The following is a 17,216-nucleotide window of genomic DNA, read 5'->3' on the forward strand; positions in this document are numbered from 1 at the left end:
AAACAAACAAACAACAACAAAATCCTCAAGACATAAGGAACATTTCTAGATTATTTTCAGGGACATTATTTCCGAGATTCTTTCCTTTTCTCTCTCTCTAAATTTTCAAGTAACTTTTTAAGCAGATGGGGTTTTAAGCATTTCCCATTTTTGCTGCTGCTTCTCAGAACACAGAAGGCAGGATTGACTACAGGTTAAGTTACAAAAATAAGGAGAGCTACTCATTAGTGTGTTTTACTTCTGTGTGGGACGTCTTCCCACCCATTTGCCATCTATTCCTAATCATGCTGCTGCTACATTTTCTATCACAGAGGAAAGAGAATGTTACTCAACGTGATCTTTTTTTTTTCTGGGATATTTTCCATTTAGATGACACACCAGGAGATACAAAAGAAGACGAATTACATTGTGGCATTTCAGATGCAGTGACAAGCAAGCACAAGGGATAGATAAATATAAGCTCTGTCTCTTTTTGCTTCCGAAGTCAATGAAAATAAAGGTTAAAAAATACCATTATAAACCCCCACTGTGAGTTTGTGTTGTTCTGAAATGCTTGTATGTTATAAGTAATTTGATACTAAGCAGTGCTCTTTTTCATTTTTTTTAAGAATGAAAGAATTCACATTCCTAAATATAGTGCACTGATGACTTGGTACTGTAGAGTTACATCAATAAAATTGGACATCAGTGGGGAGCAGCTACTGGCTGGAGGACAGTACTCAGTGAGTGGTTATCAGCAGCAAAGTGTCAGTTTGGAAAAGATGAGCTGGGAGTGTTCCAGTAGCAAGAAGTCTAGATGGAAAGTAGGAAACACAGTCTTTTTTTTTTTTTCTTTAGAAATGGTACTGCATAGTGCCCAAACTTGGGGTGAGCCAAATTCCTCTTCATCTGTTTTAGATGAATTGGGTCATTTTGGCTGGAAATAAGTATGGAAATCCAACTTTTCATTCAATATTCCCTTGAACTGTGTGAAACTTGGCAAACACTTTGATCTTTTTAATTTGTTATTATTTTTATTGCCACCAAGGTAATCTATCACTGGGGCTCCATGTTGACACTATGAATCCATCGCTACTAATGGCCATTTTTATTTACTTATTTATTTTAGTCTTTATTTATTTATTTTGAATAGATGACAGAGAAATTGTGAGAGGAGGGGGAAATAGTGCGGAAGAGAGAGACATCTGTAGACCTGCTTCACGACTCATGAAGTTTTCCCCCTGTAGGTGGGGAGCAGGGGCTTGAACCCAGATCCTTGCGCACTATAATGTGTATGCTTAACCAGGTGCACCACCACCTGGCCCCAATAGCCATTTTTTTCCCTTTCTATTTTATTTGGTAAGGCAGTAAGAAATTGAGAGGGTAGTGGGAGATAGACAGGGAGAAAGACAGACACCTGTAGACCCGTTCTACTGCTTGTCAAGTATACCCCCTGTGGGTGAGGAGTGCAGGCTCAAATCTGGTTCCTAGTTCCTGGCATGTGTGCACTCAACCCACAAACCACCAACCTGCCTTCCTATCTTTTATAGATTTACTTTTTTATTTATCTATTTATTCACAGTTAAGTATAACAGAACCCGAGAATCACTCTGGCACACTGCTGAACTCTGGACCTCATGTAAACATAGTGCTTTAGCCACTGTGCCACTTTGCAGACTGCTTGACAAGCACTTTTAATCAGCACCACATCTAACTACACTAGTTATTCTTCCTTTTCAGTTACTAAACCTCCTTTCTCCCCTTACACATGGTAAGCACCCTTCTCTGTATCTGTGGGTTTTGACTTCAACCTGTTCTTTTCCTGGGCCAGTTTCTCCTTGTGCAGTTCTTAGCCTCTATCACAAGCAGTAGAAGTCTATGCTTCTGTCTCTGTCTCTTGGTATGTGAATCACAAAGGAAAGCCCAACACCATCAGACACTGAATGAATTTATGCTTTTCTTCAATAAGAACAAACATAGGAAGTTCACCTCCAGTAGTGGTTACTAGCTGATCAGAGAACAGAAACAGGATAGTGTTGGCCTGCATACAACATTCTTGTGCCACTGAAAAAGCACATCATACACTCTTTGTAGTGTGGTTGACCGCATGTCAAACAACAGGAAACCTGATGTATAGCTTTTAAAAGTGATCATTAAACTGGAAACATGGAAAGAGACCCCCACACACAAGGTGATAAATCTATCACAGATTGTAGTAACTTTTCCTTTGGTAAAGAAATGTTCCAGACACAAGGACCAGTTTATTTTCTTTATTGAGAGGATTAATGGTTTACAGTCAAAATTAAAATACAGTAGTTTGTACATGTGTAACATTTCTCAGTTTTCCACATAACAGTACAATCCCTTCTAGGTTGTCCTCTGCCATCATGTTTCTGCACCCCACCCCACCCCCCAATCCAGATTCTTTTACTTTGGTACAATACACCAAACCTAGTCCAAGTTCTGCTTTGTGTTTTCTTGTTTTTCAAGAAAAGAATGAAAGAAAGACAAAAGAATTGCAATATAGACTTCCTAGAGAGAAGCTGTCAGCCTATCCAAACTAGAAACTACAAGCCTGGGGCGGGGGGGGGCAGGCAGTGGTGCACCTCATTAAGCACGCACAGTACTATGTACACATACCTGAGTGAGGACCTGGGTTTGAGTCCCCGCTCCTTATATGCAGCGGGACTGCTTCATGAAGCAGGTCTGCAGGTGTCTGCCTTCCCCTTTCCCTACCCCTCTCAATTTCTCTCTGTCCCGTTGCATAAAATAGGAAGTAGAAAAAGAAAAAAAATGCCTCTGGGAGTAGGGGATTACTTTACTAAGCATAACCACCTCCTGTACCATGCATTTTGCCCAAGAGACACAATTTCATCTATTTAATTATTGCAGAGAAGTGTTCCATGGAGTATATATCCCATAATTTCCTCAGCTATTCATCTGTTGGTGGTCATTTAGGCTGTTTCCAGTCTTTGGCTACTGAACATAGCGAAGCTCTGAATATGAAGATACATGTGATAATCTTTTCAAAGGTAGTCCTTTCGTATGCCTTTTTTTTTTTCCACCAGGACACTGCTTAGCTCTGGCTTATGGTAGTGCTAGGGATTTAACCTGGAACCTTTGGTGCCTCAGGCATAACAGGCTATTTGAATGATAATTATTCTATCACTGCAGTCCTCTATATCTTTGTTTCCTTTTGTCACTTTTGTTCCTCACTCTATTGTGCCACTGATCACCTCATTTAGATTTGGTATTACTTTGCTTCTTCTCATGTGCAACTTCTTTCAGTAAATCCTTCAAGGAAGGATTGGTAGTGGTGAACTCCTTCAGTTTTGTATGCTTGAGATTTTTACTCCTTCCTCATAGTTGAAGGATAATTTAGCCAGATAGAGTATTCGTGGTTGACAATTCTTATCTTTGAATATGTCATTTCACTCTCTTCTTGTCTCCAGGGTTTTTGATGACAATTTTGATGCTTCTACCTCTGTATGCAAGGTTCTTCCCTTGCCTAGCAGCCTGCAATCCTTTTCCTTGTCCTTGCTTTTGGATAATTTTTACTGCTATGTAGATGTGTCTTGTGTTGGGCTGTTTTGGATTCAGGAAATTGGATGCCCATTCAGATTCCAGGCTATCTGTATTTCCAGTGTTGCCTAGGTGTGGAAATTTTTCTGCTATGATCACTTTCAATATGTTGTGTTTTTCTCTATCCTACTCTTTGTGCTCAGGTATCCTAATAACTGTCATTTGCTTCTTTGTTTTTTAAGAGTTTGTGATTTCACAAAGAATTCTTACATTTTTCATAAACCTTTTATTCGCCAGCTATGAACTCACAGAGAGTAGTAGTTTTATTTTCTATTTTATTTTTTTAATTAATTTATTTATTCCCTTTTGTTGCCCTTGTTGTTTTATTATTGTAGTTATTATTGTTGTTGTTGTCGTTGCTGTCGTTGTTGGATAGAACAGAGAGAAATGGAGAGAGGAGGGGAAGACAAAAGGGGAGAGAAAGATAGACACCTGCAGACATGCTTCACAGCTTGTGAAGCGACTCCTTTGCAGGTGGGGAACCGGGGGCTCGAACTGGGTCCTTGTCCTTTTTGCCATCTGTGCTTAACTCACTGCACTACCGCCCAAATCTTGGGAGTTTTAATTTCTAACATTGACATTCTTTCCTTAAGCTGATATATTCTATTTATTAGGCCTCTTATATAAGCCTTAATTCCATACAAAGTGTCCGTCACATCCTGTAGCTCAGTTTGTTTTTTTCTTTGTGTGTTTTGGAACTCTTTGGTGAAATGATCTCTGATATCTTGATATGGCATTTGTATATTTAGATTCCTGAATCACCTTCATAATGATTTTTTTCTAAATTATATTTTTGACATTTTTTCCCCAGGTCTTTGCATGTTTGATCAATTTTATTTATTTATTTTTTTCTGTTTTGGTTAAATGTAGTTTCTACTGTTCAGCTACCAGGTAGCTTTGATGTTTATATGTCATGGAGTAGCGGGAGATTTTAAAGTATGTCCCTGTATAAATATAGTGCCTCTCGCAACAAAATAGGGTCGTGCTGCCTTGTTTCTGTCTATACTCTGACCTCTGAAGCCTGTTGCTGCATAGCTATAGTCTTTTTTTCTTTGATAGTTCAAATGCAGTTTATTTATATTTTTTTATTTAAGAAAGGAGACATTAACAAAATCATAGGATGGGGGGGGTACAACTCCACACAATTCCCGCCACCCAGTCTCCATATCCCATCCCCTCCCCAATAGCTTTCCCATTCTCTATCCCTCTGGGAGCATGGACCCAGGGTCATTGTGGGTTGCAGAAAGTGGGAGGTCTGGCTTCTGTAATTGCTTCCCCGCTGAACATGGGCGTTGACTGGTTGGTCCATACTCCCAGTCTGCCTCTCTCTTTCCCTAATAGGGTGAGTCTCTGGGGAAGCAGAGTTCCAGGATGCATTGGTGGGGTCTTCAGTCCAGGGAAGCCTGGCCGGCATCCTGATGGCATCTGGAACCTGGTGGCTGAAAAGAGAATTAACATACAAAGCCAAATTGTTGAAGAATCATGGACCCAAAGCTTGGAATAGTGGAGATGAAGTGTTGCAAACTCTAGTGTACTACTGCTTTCAGGTATATATTTGCCCTAGTTTATGGATATGTGTGAGCATATGTTCTATCTCCTGGAACCTAGTCTATATCTAGGTTTTAGGACTTTGTTAGGAAGTGAACCACCTGGGATGGAGTTAGAGGATACTATGAAAGAAAAGGTCTCACCCGAGTGATGAAGCTGAAGGGTTGTCTTTCCACACCTGAAGTCTCTGGACACAGTCTGAAGTGAAGCATGCTGGGGTGGCACTCGTTGTGTTGATTAGGTTGCGATCAGCGGATGCAGTATTATTTGATAAGAATTGGGAGAAGCATATGGGAAAGTGGGCCCTACCCTAGGGTCCCAGGACTGGGGGAATATAGGCTCTACAGTGGAAATGTGAAGTTCCTGCTGTCTTAGGGTTCAAAAAGACGATGGATAGTTATTGTTATCATCACATTATTTGGTAATTGAGTTAACTTTGAAAAGTCCCTTTGTTAGACATACAATTTTTCCCCCTCTCATATTAATTAAATAGTGATTTATATGACTACAATTTAGTAGGTGTGTACATAAACACCATTCCCATCACCAAAAGATTGTGTCCCATCCAACCCCCCACCCCCCACCCCCTGCCAGCCCAGGAATCCGCATGTCCACTCCCCCTCACCACAGGGCTTTTACTTTGGTGCCCTACTTTCAATTTAGTCAGATCCTGCTTTTAGTTTCCCTTTCTGATCTTTTTACTCAACTTCTGTTGATGAGTGGGATCATCCCATACTCATCTTTATCTTTCTGACTTAGCTGACTTAAGGACAGCAGCAACAAATGTTGGAGAGGCTGTGGTGACAGAGGAACCCTTTTGCACTGCTGGTGGGAATGTAAATTGGTATAGCCTCTATGGAGAGCAGTCTGGAGAACTCTCACAAGGCTAGACACGGACCTTTCATATGACCCAGTAATTCCTCTCCTGGGGATATACCCCAAGGACTCCATAACACCCAACCAAAAGGATGTGTGTACTCCTATGTTCATAGCAGCACAATTCATAATAGCTAAAACCTGGAAGCAACCCAGGTGCCCAACAACAGATGAGTGGCTGAGAAAGCTGTGATATATATACACAATGGAATACTATGCAGCTACTAAGAACAATGAACTCAAATTCTCTGACCCATCTTGGTCAGAGCTAGAAAGAATTATGTTAAGTGAGCTATAGTTTTTAACCAGATTTCCTTCTGATAAATTTTTTGCTCTCTTGGGGCTGACCCTGTGTTTTGTATAGATACCACCATAGCACTGGCTGCCAGCTCAAGTTGTTCTTTTTGTCTTGAGAGTTTCTCCCTCACTCCATCTACATGCACCTAACCCCACCTATGGCTCAGTGAGTTTCCTCAGAAGTTTCTGTTGTAATGTGATGGAATTCCAGGTGGTTTTTCATAGCTTTATCTAGTTGATCATGGTAGTGATCTCTCAGAGGCAACTACTCCATGGCCATATCCCTTTTGCTTATTAACCAAAGGAATTCCATGTCAGTTTTGATGAAAAAAGGAGCACTAGAAGTACACTTTGAGGAGCAGGGAGCTGGCACACCCAATGAAGTCCATCTAGTACTATGACTAAGGACCTGCACAAGAAGCCAGGTTCAGGTCCTTGCTCCCCACCTGCAGCAGGGGAGCATTACAAGCAGTGAAGCAGGTCTGCAGGTGCCTATCTTTCTCTCTCCAATTCTGTTTCCCTCTCCCCTCTCAATTTCCCTCTGTCCTATGGAATAAAGTAGGGGGAGATAAAAGGAAAACATGGGCACTAGGAATCGTAGATTTATAGTGGTGGATTTGTAGTTCTGGCACCAAGTTCAACAATAACTCTGGAGGCAAAAAAAAAAAAAAACCAGTTTCATCTGATCCAATGATTTTTTTTTTGAATCCTGCCTTCTCTAACCCCCCTCCCTTTTATTTTAGGTCTTTGTTCATGTTAGTAAGAGACCTTACAGGCCAACCTTTATAGCATTGTTATTTTCTAGTTCTTCTTGTTCTAAGCCCAAGCACCACACTGGTAGCATGCAGTGCTGGGCGTCAAACCGGAAGCTCAGGCATACACATCCAATGTTCTACCAGTTAAAGCCATTTCTTCAGCCACATTTCCCAGTTCAATTATCTAACCTCCATGAAGAAAAAATTTTTGGTTTTCTTAATGATTACTATGTTTTAATATCTACAACAGGGAGAGACAATAACTAGGTGCTCAGCAAAAATGTATTGAAATGCTTGGTAATATGATTCTTACAGAGGTCTTGTGCCATGACATCTAGAAAGCAATGAATGAAAACTTTTCAGGTGCTTTCATAAGACAACTTATTGACCTACACAGCAGCCAGTCTTCACTCAGAAGCCCAATAACCCTCAGAGAAAATGTTGTGTCCAAGGAAGCAAGATAAAACTATTATCATTCAGTTCCCATCAGGGCTTCAAGCAACTTTTAGAAAACCTGTCCTCTGATATACAACACTAATTTGTGTCTTAAGGAAAATCAAGTAAATTAGTTTTTACCTGAAGGGAGTAGGATTATTTGACTTAAGATATTTGCCATATGGTTCCCCTCTCAAACAACATTGCTTCTAGGCTTAAGGTAGGAAGAGTCAGAGCTTACATATAAATTATTCATAGATAATTCAAAATAAGTGTCTATCTTTGACAGATTGTCATTTCTTAATGCTTGTTTCTGATAAAATTATAGTTTCTCACTATACTTGGCTGTTTTCTCTGTATGATGTGTTGTTATGCTTTGTGTAATAACTTATTGTCTGCTGGTTTTTGTTTTTTCCCTCTCCCACAGAGTCCAGTCTGGTTCTTATCTCAGCACTGGGTGGTTTACCTTCATTCTGGCCATGGATGCCTGTTACAGCATTCACGTCTATGGGATGATAAATGACACCTACTGCAAGTAAGATCACAGGAAATTATTCGTATACATCTCCAATTCTGATATCTTGTCAAAATATAACAATTCATTTTAATACCATAAATCTTAGAAATAGATAAAGCAACAATTATTTCCTGGGGTTCTTTGCTGACATGACATTTTATTGTCAGTGCATCAAGTTGTGACTTTTAGGGATGATAAAAAGAATAATATTTACCACAATCTAATGTGAAATGTCAGAAGGAACATTTTTCTTCTTTAATCAGTGGCATATCAGGCACTGTGGCTTGGAAACACAGAGCAAATTTAGTGGTTATTTAATTTGCAAAGCAAGCTTGTCATTTCTGCTCCTCCAATGGCTTGATGGATGACTATCTATCTAATGGTGATCCTGAAGGACAAAATGTCCTAAGGCCTTAGAGAGACCTTAGAGAGACAAGACAAATTCTGGCAAAAGTGATTTCACTAGTAAGGGAATAATGTACCAGATTCTTATTTAAAATGGATATGTTGATCCACAGAGGAGATATGTTATCTCCTCTGGTAGAAGAGCATCTAATTATATGATGAAATCTCCCCTGCTTTATCAAGGTAGTCAAATATTTTTCCCTACTGATATAATTCAGTAGGCATTTAGACATTTAGGCATACCAAAATGATAACTAAGCCACAATACTCTTGACTAAATATTACTGCCTTAATTATGAGCATAATGGAACACAGATGAACCAAGTATCTTATTCTTAAAACATCAGAAATCTTCTAGAAGTTCTGCAAGATCATTGCACTCTACATAGGTTACTTCCACTATGCACCACTCTCTCCTTCAAAGAATAGCAATGTGTTTGAATGTAACTGGTATGATATATACATTTTATTTGATTTACTAAAGTACTAAGAACTGGGTACATCCTCCTAAAAGCTTTTATACATAATCACTTTTAACTGAGCTCATGGACAAGAATCATGCATGGGCTTGCAAGTAAAAGCATTTATGAGTTACATAATGGATTCTTGTAGATGAATGATTCTCTCTTCATCTTAATCGTCCTCTCCTTTTCTTTTTTGTTTCTTTTCTAGGACTGAAGGCTATAGAAAAGTCCCCTACCATTACTATGAACAAGGAAGAGACGAGTGTGATGAATATTTTCTCCATGAACGTGCTCCATATGGGGGGCATAGGTTCATCACTGAAAAGAATGTGTTTGCTAAATGGGCCAAGAAACACAGTATAATATTTACACACCCAAACTGGACAATGTCTTGATGTTGGTTTTTCTGTTTTTTTTTTTTTTCTTTTTGTTGGTCTACTTGACATGATCATGATACTGCAACTGTGATGCTAATGATGGTGATGACAAAGACAAAAGCAAAAATGATCAAGTTTCTGTTTATTCTCAGATATGGATGGGGAATCTGACAGTAATTTGAACCTGGGATTCTGTGGAGGGTGGTTATGCTCATAATGTTCTCTCTGATGGTTCAGTCCTACACACTGCACTTTATTATTTAACTGGAATTGAATTGAAGGTCAGTGACATGGCAGCAGTGACCTAGGGAATGGGGAGATGATCCTTTAAGATAGTTGTTCAGAATTCTTGAACATAGAATATCTTGCAAAAGTCCTGGGATTTGACCTCATGAAGATAAGTTCTTAACTTGATGGCCTCCTGAACATGAGTAGCTACTACTATCTTGAAGAAAGTCTGATCATTAAATTTTGACCTGTCTGGGTGCAAGTATCTTGCCTTAGCTACTAGTTACCCTGGGGACAAGGAAAGCATCTCTTCTTCAGATACTGCTTTTCTGCAGTATTTTCTGCAGTTAAAATGACAGACCATTATCTAATTAGCAATGAAAATGTCATGGATGACCCATCAGGATTACTTGATTATCTCAAATACTTAATTCAACATGAGCCAAATAGTTTCTTGATAAATTTTCACTTTCATCACTCCATTCTTACTACCCAGACTACATAAAGATGTCACTAGAATGATCTGTATTAATGTTTGGTTATTTTTGGTTGAATGCTAAATAGTTCAGGTTATTTAACACATGAGATATCAACACTGTAATAACACATACTGTGAAAACATCCCTAAACCATAGTGAAAAGGTTTTACTAACTCTGCTTTAACATCCAACAACAAAAAGCATATACTTTTAAAATCGTGAAACAGGGAAAGTAAAGCATATTTTTACATCACTTTGTAGCCTACCATACTTCATATTATATATATATATATATATATTTGTATACTCAAATTTATATTTTATAGGCCTAATTTGTGTCTCTCCATATATTACATTGTACTTTCCAAGTGTCATCTGATAAATATGGAGAAGAAATCATTCCTTATAGTAAATCTGCCAGAATGTTTGCCTTCTTGGGGTTTATGTTCCCCAGAGTGTGTCAATTCATTGTTATATCTAATATTAATTACAATGAAGAGTACTGCCTAGATGTCCAAAGTGCTTTGTCATTCAGAGTCTTTTCACATTTGTTATCCCATGGGATTCCCATGACACCCCATTGTGCTATTGCCTCCACGTTCTGACATCTCCTTAGCAAGGGATCTGTAATTTGTTAGTTGCTCTAGTCTAGTGCAGATTGCCCTCCCCCCACTTATATTTGTTTAGAGTAGCATTTATATATCGATAGAATAGGAAGCAGTTGATTTCAGTGCCAAAAACCAAAAAATCAGGATTATGCAAAAAGGATCACTAAGATGGTCTTGGCCATAGACTTGAACCCCTGTGGAAATGGGAACTTTTTTTTTTTTTCCCCAAAGCACTCTTAGGTGGGGAAAGAATAAGATAGCACTCATAACAGGAAGGAATAAAATCAGAGAAATAGTTTCCTGGTCTCATTTTGGAATGATGCTTTTGTCCATATTCTAATTGATAGTAGATTTTGAAGGGATGATTTACTAAGAAAGTAGCTGAGTCCAAAAATATTATTGAAAATTATTCAAAAGACCAAAGCAAGGCTTAATTTACATATAGTTCTGGAGGCTAGGATTGGTGATGCATTTGACTTCAAGGGCACTTAGCAGCTCTCTACAAGTCCTGTGATTAGTCATCACTAAAATTGGTCATCTTGGACAAAAACCTCATTCCTACTCTCTTACCCATTCAGTATCCCAATACTCATATCCATAAGTGTGACCAAGTGCCACTTCCGCCACTGGAGTTGTTAATTTTTTCTTTTGTTTTGTTCTTACCTGATTCAGTTCTCGATATATTTTTCTCAAGCAGATGAAAAATAAGAGTACCCACTCAAAGAAAAAGAAACAGATACATGTGTTAAAACTGTAATGTACATTGTCCCCTCCCTTTGTGATACAAAATTCTACATTGAAATAAAAAGGAACCTTTGATTATCAGAATGCTTCAGGGAATGATGATTTATTCTACTAAATGGTGGGTTAACCCTATTTGTTCTAATTCTTATGAAGGAAAACTTTAAAACTTCCCAGGTTTTCTGCCCTGCTAAAGCTTTCTCTAATGGAGATGTCTTGTATGCCTCACTCCATGCCTTCAGGTGTGAGTAGAACAGACATTGCTTCTGTTGGAGGGAGTGGGTGAGACCTACCCTTCCTTCCTCTGCTTTTTTTTCACCTATTTTCTTTCCTTCCTTTCTTTCTTAATTAACTCGCACTATACATGTTTTATTATTGGCTTATCTCTGAAAGCAAGAAACAAAACCACATTATTCTCAATTTGTAGACTTAATGGCATGTTCTTCAGTGTATTCATCATTTTGATAAAATCATAGGGCTTATTTTCCTCTGCAGTCTTAATTTTCTCTCTTCTTTATACAGTACTGGTGGAAATACATTCTAACTTCTCCCATGCTGGGAAGATTTCTTTAAATCTAAGATTACTAGAAAAGAGTATGACAGAAACAAATTCAAGAAGAATACTTTGTCATGAAAACTTCTGGTCAATTCATAGGTTAAAGTAAATTAGAATTTCATCCAGTATTTAAACACTGGAAATTTTAACTAAACTCATTCACCACTGCTTTGTATATATTCTTTTTTTTTTATTTAAGAAAGGATTAATTAACAAAACCATAGGGTAGGAGAGGTACAACTCCACACAATTCCCACCACCCAATCTCCATATCCAACCCCCTCCCCTGATAGCTTTCCCATTCTCTATCCCTCTGGGAACATGGACCCAGGGTCATTGTAGGTTGCAGAAGGTAGAAGGTCTGGATTCTGTAATTTCTTCCCCGCTGAACATGGGCGTTGACTCCCAGTCTGCCTCTCTCTTTCCCTAGTAGGGGGTGTCTCTGGGGAAGTGGAGCTCCAGGACACATTGGTGGGGTCTTCAATCCAGGGAAGCCTGGCCAGCATCCTGATGGCATCTGGAACCTGGTTACTGAAAAGAGAGTTAACATACAAAGCCAAACAAATTGTTGAGCAATCATGGACCCAAAGCTTGGAATAGTGGAGAGGAAGTGTTAGGGAGGTACTCACTGCAAACTCTAGTGTACTTCTGCTTTCAGGTATATATTTTGCAGTAGTTTATGGATATGTGTGAACATATGCTCTCTCTCACAGAAGCTAGTGTATATCTGGGTTTTAGGACTTTGTTAGAAAGTGAACCATCTGAGGGGGGAGGAGGAAGATGGCAGACTGAGAAGCTGTTAAGCGAGTGCTCTGATCGCATCATCGGCAACGGTAGGATTTTCTGCCTTTAGCAGGCCAGACAATAAGGGGTGACACCAAAGAGGTGATTATAATTTAATTTGGGTTAAGAATTAGAGTAAAGGTGACACGGACTAGCGGGGCTCCAGACTTCCCAGGTGGCACCGGGCAAGGCGAGTGCGCCGGGCATTGTCCTCCGCCCGGGGAAGGCGGCTCCTCCACCGGTTGCAGAGCGCGGCGGGCAGAGGACCCGGAGAGAGCACTTTAGCTCGGGGGCTTTCTCTTGGGAGTCTCCAGGGTCCACCGCGACCCTGAGGGTGGATCCAAAGACTTCTTGAGTATAGCTCTCATTGGATCAAAGGACTTGGAGCTAGTTTTCATTTTCGAGAAATCCTTTAAAAAAGTCTGGAGGGGGGGGTTTCCCGGAAGATGGCGGACGGAGAAGCTGCTAGCCTCTGAGCTCCGAACACACTCCCCTGGAGACAATAGGATTTTCTGCCTTTAGCAGGCCAGCCAAAAAGGTGTCTTTAGACACCAAGGAGGTGACTATAACTTAATTTGGGTTAAGAATTAGAGTAGGGAAAAAATTCTTTTTTCTTCCTTTTAATTTTCAAGCATACATCCTTCCCGCCACCCACCCCCCCCCCCATAAGCAGTCCCTGGGACCAGCTCCTAGCAAGATACCCCATACCACCAAACAGGGTGTGTTTTTTTTTTTTTTTTTTAATTCACTGATACACATTTGGGAATTTCCTTGCACTGCTTTTTAATTACAACTCTTCTTCTTATCTTCTCCCTTTTTTCTCTCTTATCTCTCTCTTTCTCTTTTTTTTTTTAATCTTGTCATACACTTCTTTCTTCTTTGCCTTTCTGAATTTGTGAATTACTTTGGGGAAGAAATTTGACTCAGAGTGGACTCTCTATGTGTGTATCTCTGCTCTAGTTCCCTTTCCCCTCTTGTTACCCCTAGAATATACACTGGATAGTAGATTTGCATAACTGTCTATTCTTGCTATCCTCTCTTTCTTTTCTCTTTCTTCACTGGGATTTGGTTACTATTTTTTCACGGACTGGAGAAATTGTTTGGCTAACTGGTAACGATTAAACTAATTCAATACTTACTTCAGTTGCTACTGTAATTCCGGAGGTTGGTGAGTGCAATTGTCATAAAGGTATTTAGTACAGTGTTGCTTGTACTCAAGACACAACAACTGAGGAACAACAGAGCATAAAAAAAAAGAGAGAAACACATAAATAAAAAAATGGGTAGATTAAAAACAAATAAAACTGCTACCCCAATGAATGAAGACAAGAGCCCAGAAGAAACCACAAATCAGTCAGAAGTAACCATAGATAAGAAAAGTATGCAAGCAATAATAAACTTATTAATCACAGAAATGAAAACAACATTGGAGGAAAGGAATGACAGTATTAGGGAAACAACAGTTGAGACCCCCAAGGAAAATACTGATTATCTTGAGGCAATTAGAGAACTGAAAGCTGAAATAGCTGTAATGAAGAAAGAAGCTGAGGCAAGGGAAAGCAGACTACCAGAAGCAGAAAACAGAATTAGTCAGACAGAGGATGAGTTAGAGAAAACTAAGAAAGATGTGAAAGAGCTTAGAAAGTGAACCACCTGAGATGAAATTAGAGTATACTATGAAAGGAAAGGTCTCACCTGAGTAATGAAGCTGAAGGGTTGTCATTCCACACGTGAAGTCTCTGGACAGTCTTCAGTGAAGCATGTTGAGGTGGTAATCATTGCGTTGGTTAGGTTGTGATTGGTGGATGCAATATTATTTGATATGGATTGGGAGAGGCATACGGGAAAGTGGGCCCTATCCAAGGGTTCCAGGACTGGGGGAAGTAGAGGCTCTATAGTGGAGATGTGCGGTTCCTGCTGTCTTAGGGTTCAAAAAGACAATCAATAGTTAATGTTATCATCACATTATTTGGTAATTAGCTTAACTTTGAAAAGTCCTTTTGTTATGGTTTGCTGTACAGTACCCAGTATCTTGTATATAGCTGTGCTATTGGATGCTTATAATCTACTTGTTCTAGACTTTTGAGAGAGTCAGCATATCAAATGCACAGCCTATATATTAAAAAGATTCAGTTTGTGTTTTGAAAAACTTTGAGACATACAATTGATTTTCCCCCTCTCATATTAATTAACTAGTGATTTATATGTCTACATTTTGCTAGGAGTGTACATAAACACCATTCCCACCACCCAAAGACTGTGATCCATCCCTCCCACCCACTCCCACCCCACACTGGCCCAGGAAGCTGCATGTCTACTCCTCACCACAGGGCTTTTACTATGGTGCCCTACTTACAATTTAGTCAAGTCCTGCTTTTAGTTTCCCTTTCAGATCTTCTTACTCAACTTCTGTTGATGAGTGGGATCATCCCATACTCATCTTTATCTTTCTGACTTAGCTCACTTAACAAAATTCCTTCTAGCTCTGTCCAAGATGGGTCAGCAAAGGTGGGTTCATTGTTCTTAATAGCTGCATAGTATTCCATTGTGTATACCACAGTGTATACCACAGTGTATACCACAGTGTATACCATTGTGTATACCACAGCTTTCTCAGCCACTCATCTGTTGTTGGGCACCTGGGTTGCTTCCAGGTTTTAGCTATTATGAATTGTGCTGCTATGAACATAGGAGTAAACACCTCTTTTTGGTTGGGTTTTATGCAGTCCTAAGGGTATAACCCCAGGAGAGGAATTACTGGATCATAGTGAAGGTCCATGTCTAGCCTTCTGAGAGTTTTCCAGACTGCTCTCCACAGAGGCTGTACCAATTTACATTCCCACCAGCAATGTAAAACGGTTCCTCTGTCCCCACAACCTCTCCAGCATTTGTTGCTGCTGTCCTTTTTGATGTATGCTATACTTAAAGGAGTGAGGTGGTATCTTAGTGTTGTCTTAATTTGCATTTCTCTGACAATCAGTGACCTAGAGCAGTTTTTCATATGTTTGTTAGCCTTTTAGATCTCCTCTGTAGTGAATGTTTTGTTCATATACTCTGCCCATTTTTGGAGGGGGGCATTTGCTTTTGTGGTGCTAAGTTTGCTGAGCTCTTTATATATTTTGGTGATTAGTTTCTTGTCTGATGTATCACATGTGAAGATATTCTCCCAGTCTGTGAGGGGTCTCTTTGTTTGTGTGATAGTTTCTTTGGATATGCAGAAGCTTTTCAATTTGATGTAGTCCCATTGGTTTGTTTCTGCTTTAGTCTTCCTTGTAATTGGGCTTGATTCATAAAAGATATCCTTGAGGTGTATGTGGGAAAGTGTTTTACCAATGTTTTCCTCTAAGTATTTGATTGTTTCTGGTCTGACATCTAGGTCTTTGATCCATTTGGTGTTGATTTTTGTTTCTGGTGAGATAAAGTGGTTCAATTTAATTCTTCTGCATGTTATAACCCAGTTTTTCCAGCACCATTTATTGAAGAGAGCCTCCTTTTTCCATTTAATCCTTTGGTCCCCCTTATCAAAGATTAGATGTTCATAGGTGTGGGGATTTATTTCTGGGCTTTCAATTCTGTTCCACTGGTCTGTGTGCCTATTTTTGTTCCATTACCATGCTGTTTTGATGATGATGGCTTTATAATATAATTTAAGGTCTGGGAGTGTGATGCCTCCATTTCTGTTTCTTTTCCTTATAATCATAAAGGCAATTCTAGGTGTTTTCATGTTCCAGATAAATGATTGTAGTGTTTGTTCTATTCTCTTAAAGAAGCTTGGTGGAACTTTGATGTGTATTGCATTAAATTTGTATATGGCTCTGGGGAGAATATTCATTTTGATGATATTTATTCTTCCAATCCATGAGCATGGGATATCTTTCCACTTCTTGGTATCAGTTTCTATTTCCTTGAGTAGCAACTCATAGTTTCCAGCATACAAGTCTTTCACTTCTTTGGTCAACTTTATTCCTAGGTATTTAATTGATTTTGCTGAAACAGTAAAGGGGAGTGATTTCTGGATGTCTTCTTCTTCATATTTCTTTGCATAAAGAAATGCCACTGATTTTTGTACATTGATTTTGTAGCATGATACCTTGCTATATTGCCTAATAACTTCCAGTAATTTTCTGCTGGAATCTTTAGGTTTTTCTATGTATACTATCATATCATCTACAAATAGTAAGAGCTTGACTTCTTCCCTTCCAATACTATGTTGAAGAGTAACGGTGACAGTGGACAGCCCTGTCTAGTTCCCGCTCTGAGGGGGAATGCTTTCAGCTTCTGTCCATTGAGTATGATGTTGGCTGTAGGTTTGCTATATATAGACTCCACTATCTTGAGGAATTTCCCACCTATTCCCATTTTTTGTAGAGTTTTGAGCATGAGTGGGTGTTGGATTTTGTCAAAGGCTTTCTCTGCATCTATTGAGATAATCATGTGGTTTTTGGCTTTGCTTTTATTGATGTGGTGAATGACATTGATTGACTTACGGATGTTGAAGCAGCCTTGCATTCCTGGGATGAATCCCACTTGGTCATGATGAACAATCTTTTTGATATGTTGCTGTATCCGGTTGGCCAAGATCTTGT

General features: G+C 39.3%; 1 protein-coding gene across 2 annotated transcripts in view; it reads left to right on the top strand.

The window, feature by feature from the left end:
• The window catches only part of ST6GALNAC3 (ST6 N-acetylgalactosaminide alpha-2,6-sialyltransferase 3), a 719,129-nt gene extending 707,751 nt beyond the window's left edge, over positions 1–11,378 (top strand). For both annotated transcript variants that reach the window (XM_007528120.3, XM_060202190.1), the window contains 2 exons: positions 7,900–8,007; positions 9,067–11,378. In XM_007528120.3, coding sequence (XP_007528182.2) covers positions 7,900–8,007; positions 9,067–9,253 — 295 coding nt within the window. In that variant the 3' untranslated portion in view covers positions 9,254–11,378. The remainder of the gene's footprint in view (positions 1–7,899; positions 8,008–9,066) is intronic.
• Positions 11,379–17,216: the final 5,838 nt, after the last annotated feature.

The sequence above is a fragment of the Erinaceus europaeus genome, chromosome 11 (genome assembly GCF_950295315.1).
Source record: "Erinaceus europaeus chromosome 11, mEriEur2.1, whole genome shotgun sequence".
NCBI classification, from domain to species: Eukaryota; Metazoa; Chordata; class Mammalia; order Eulipotyphla; family Erinaceidae; genus Erinaceus; species Erinaceus europaeus.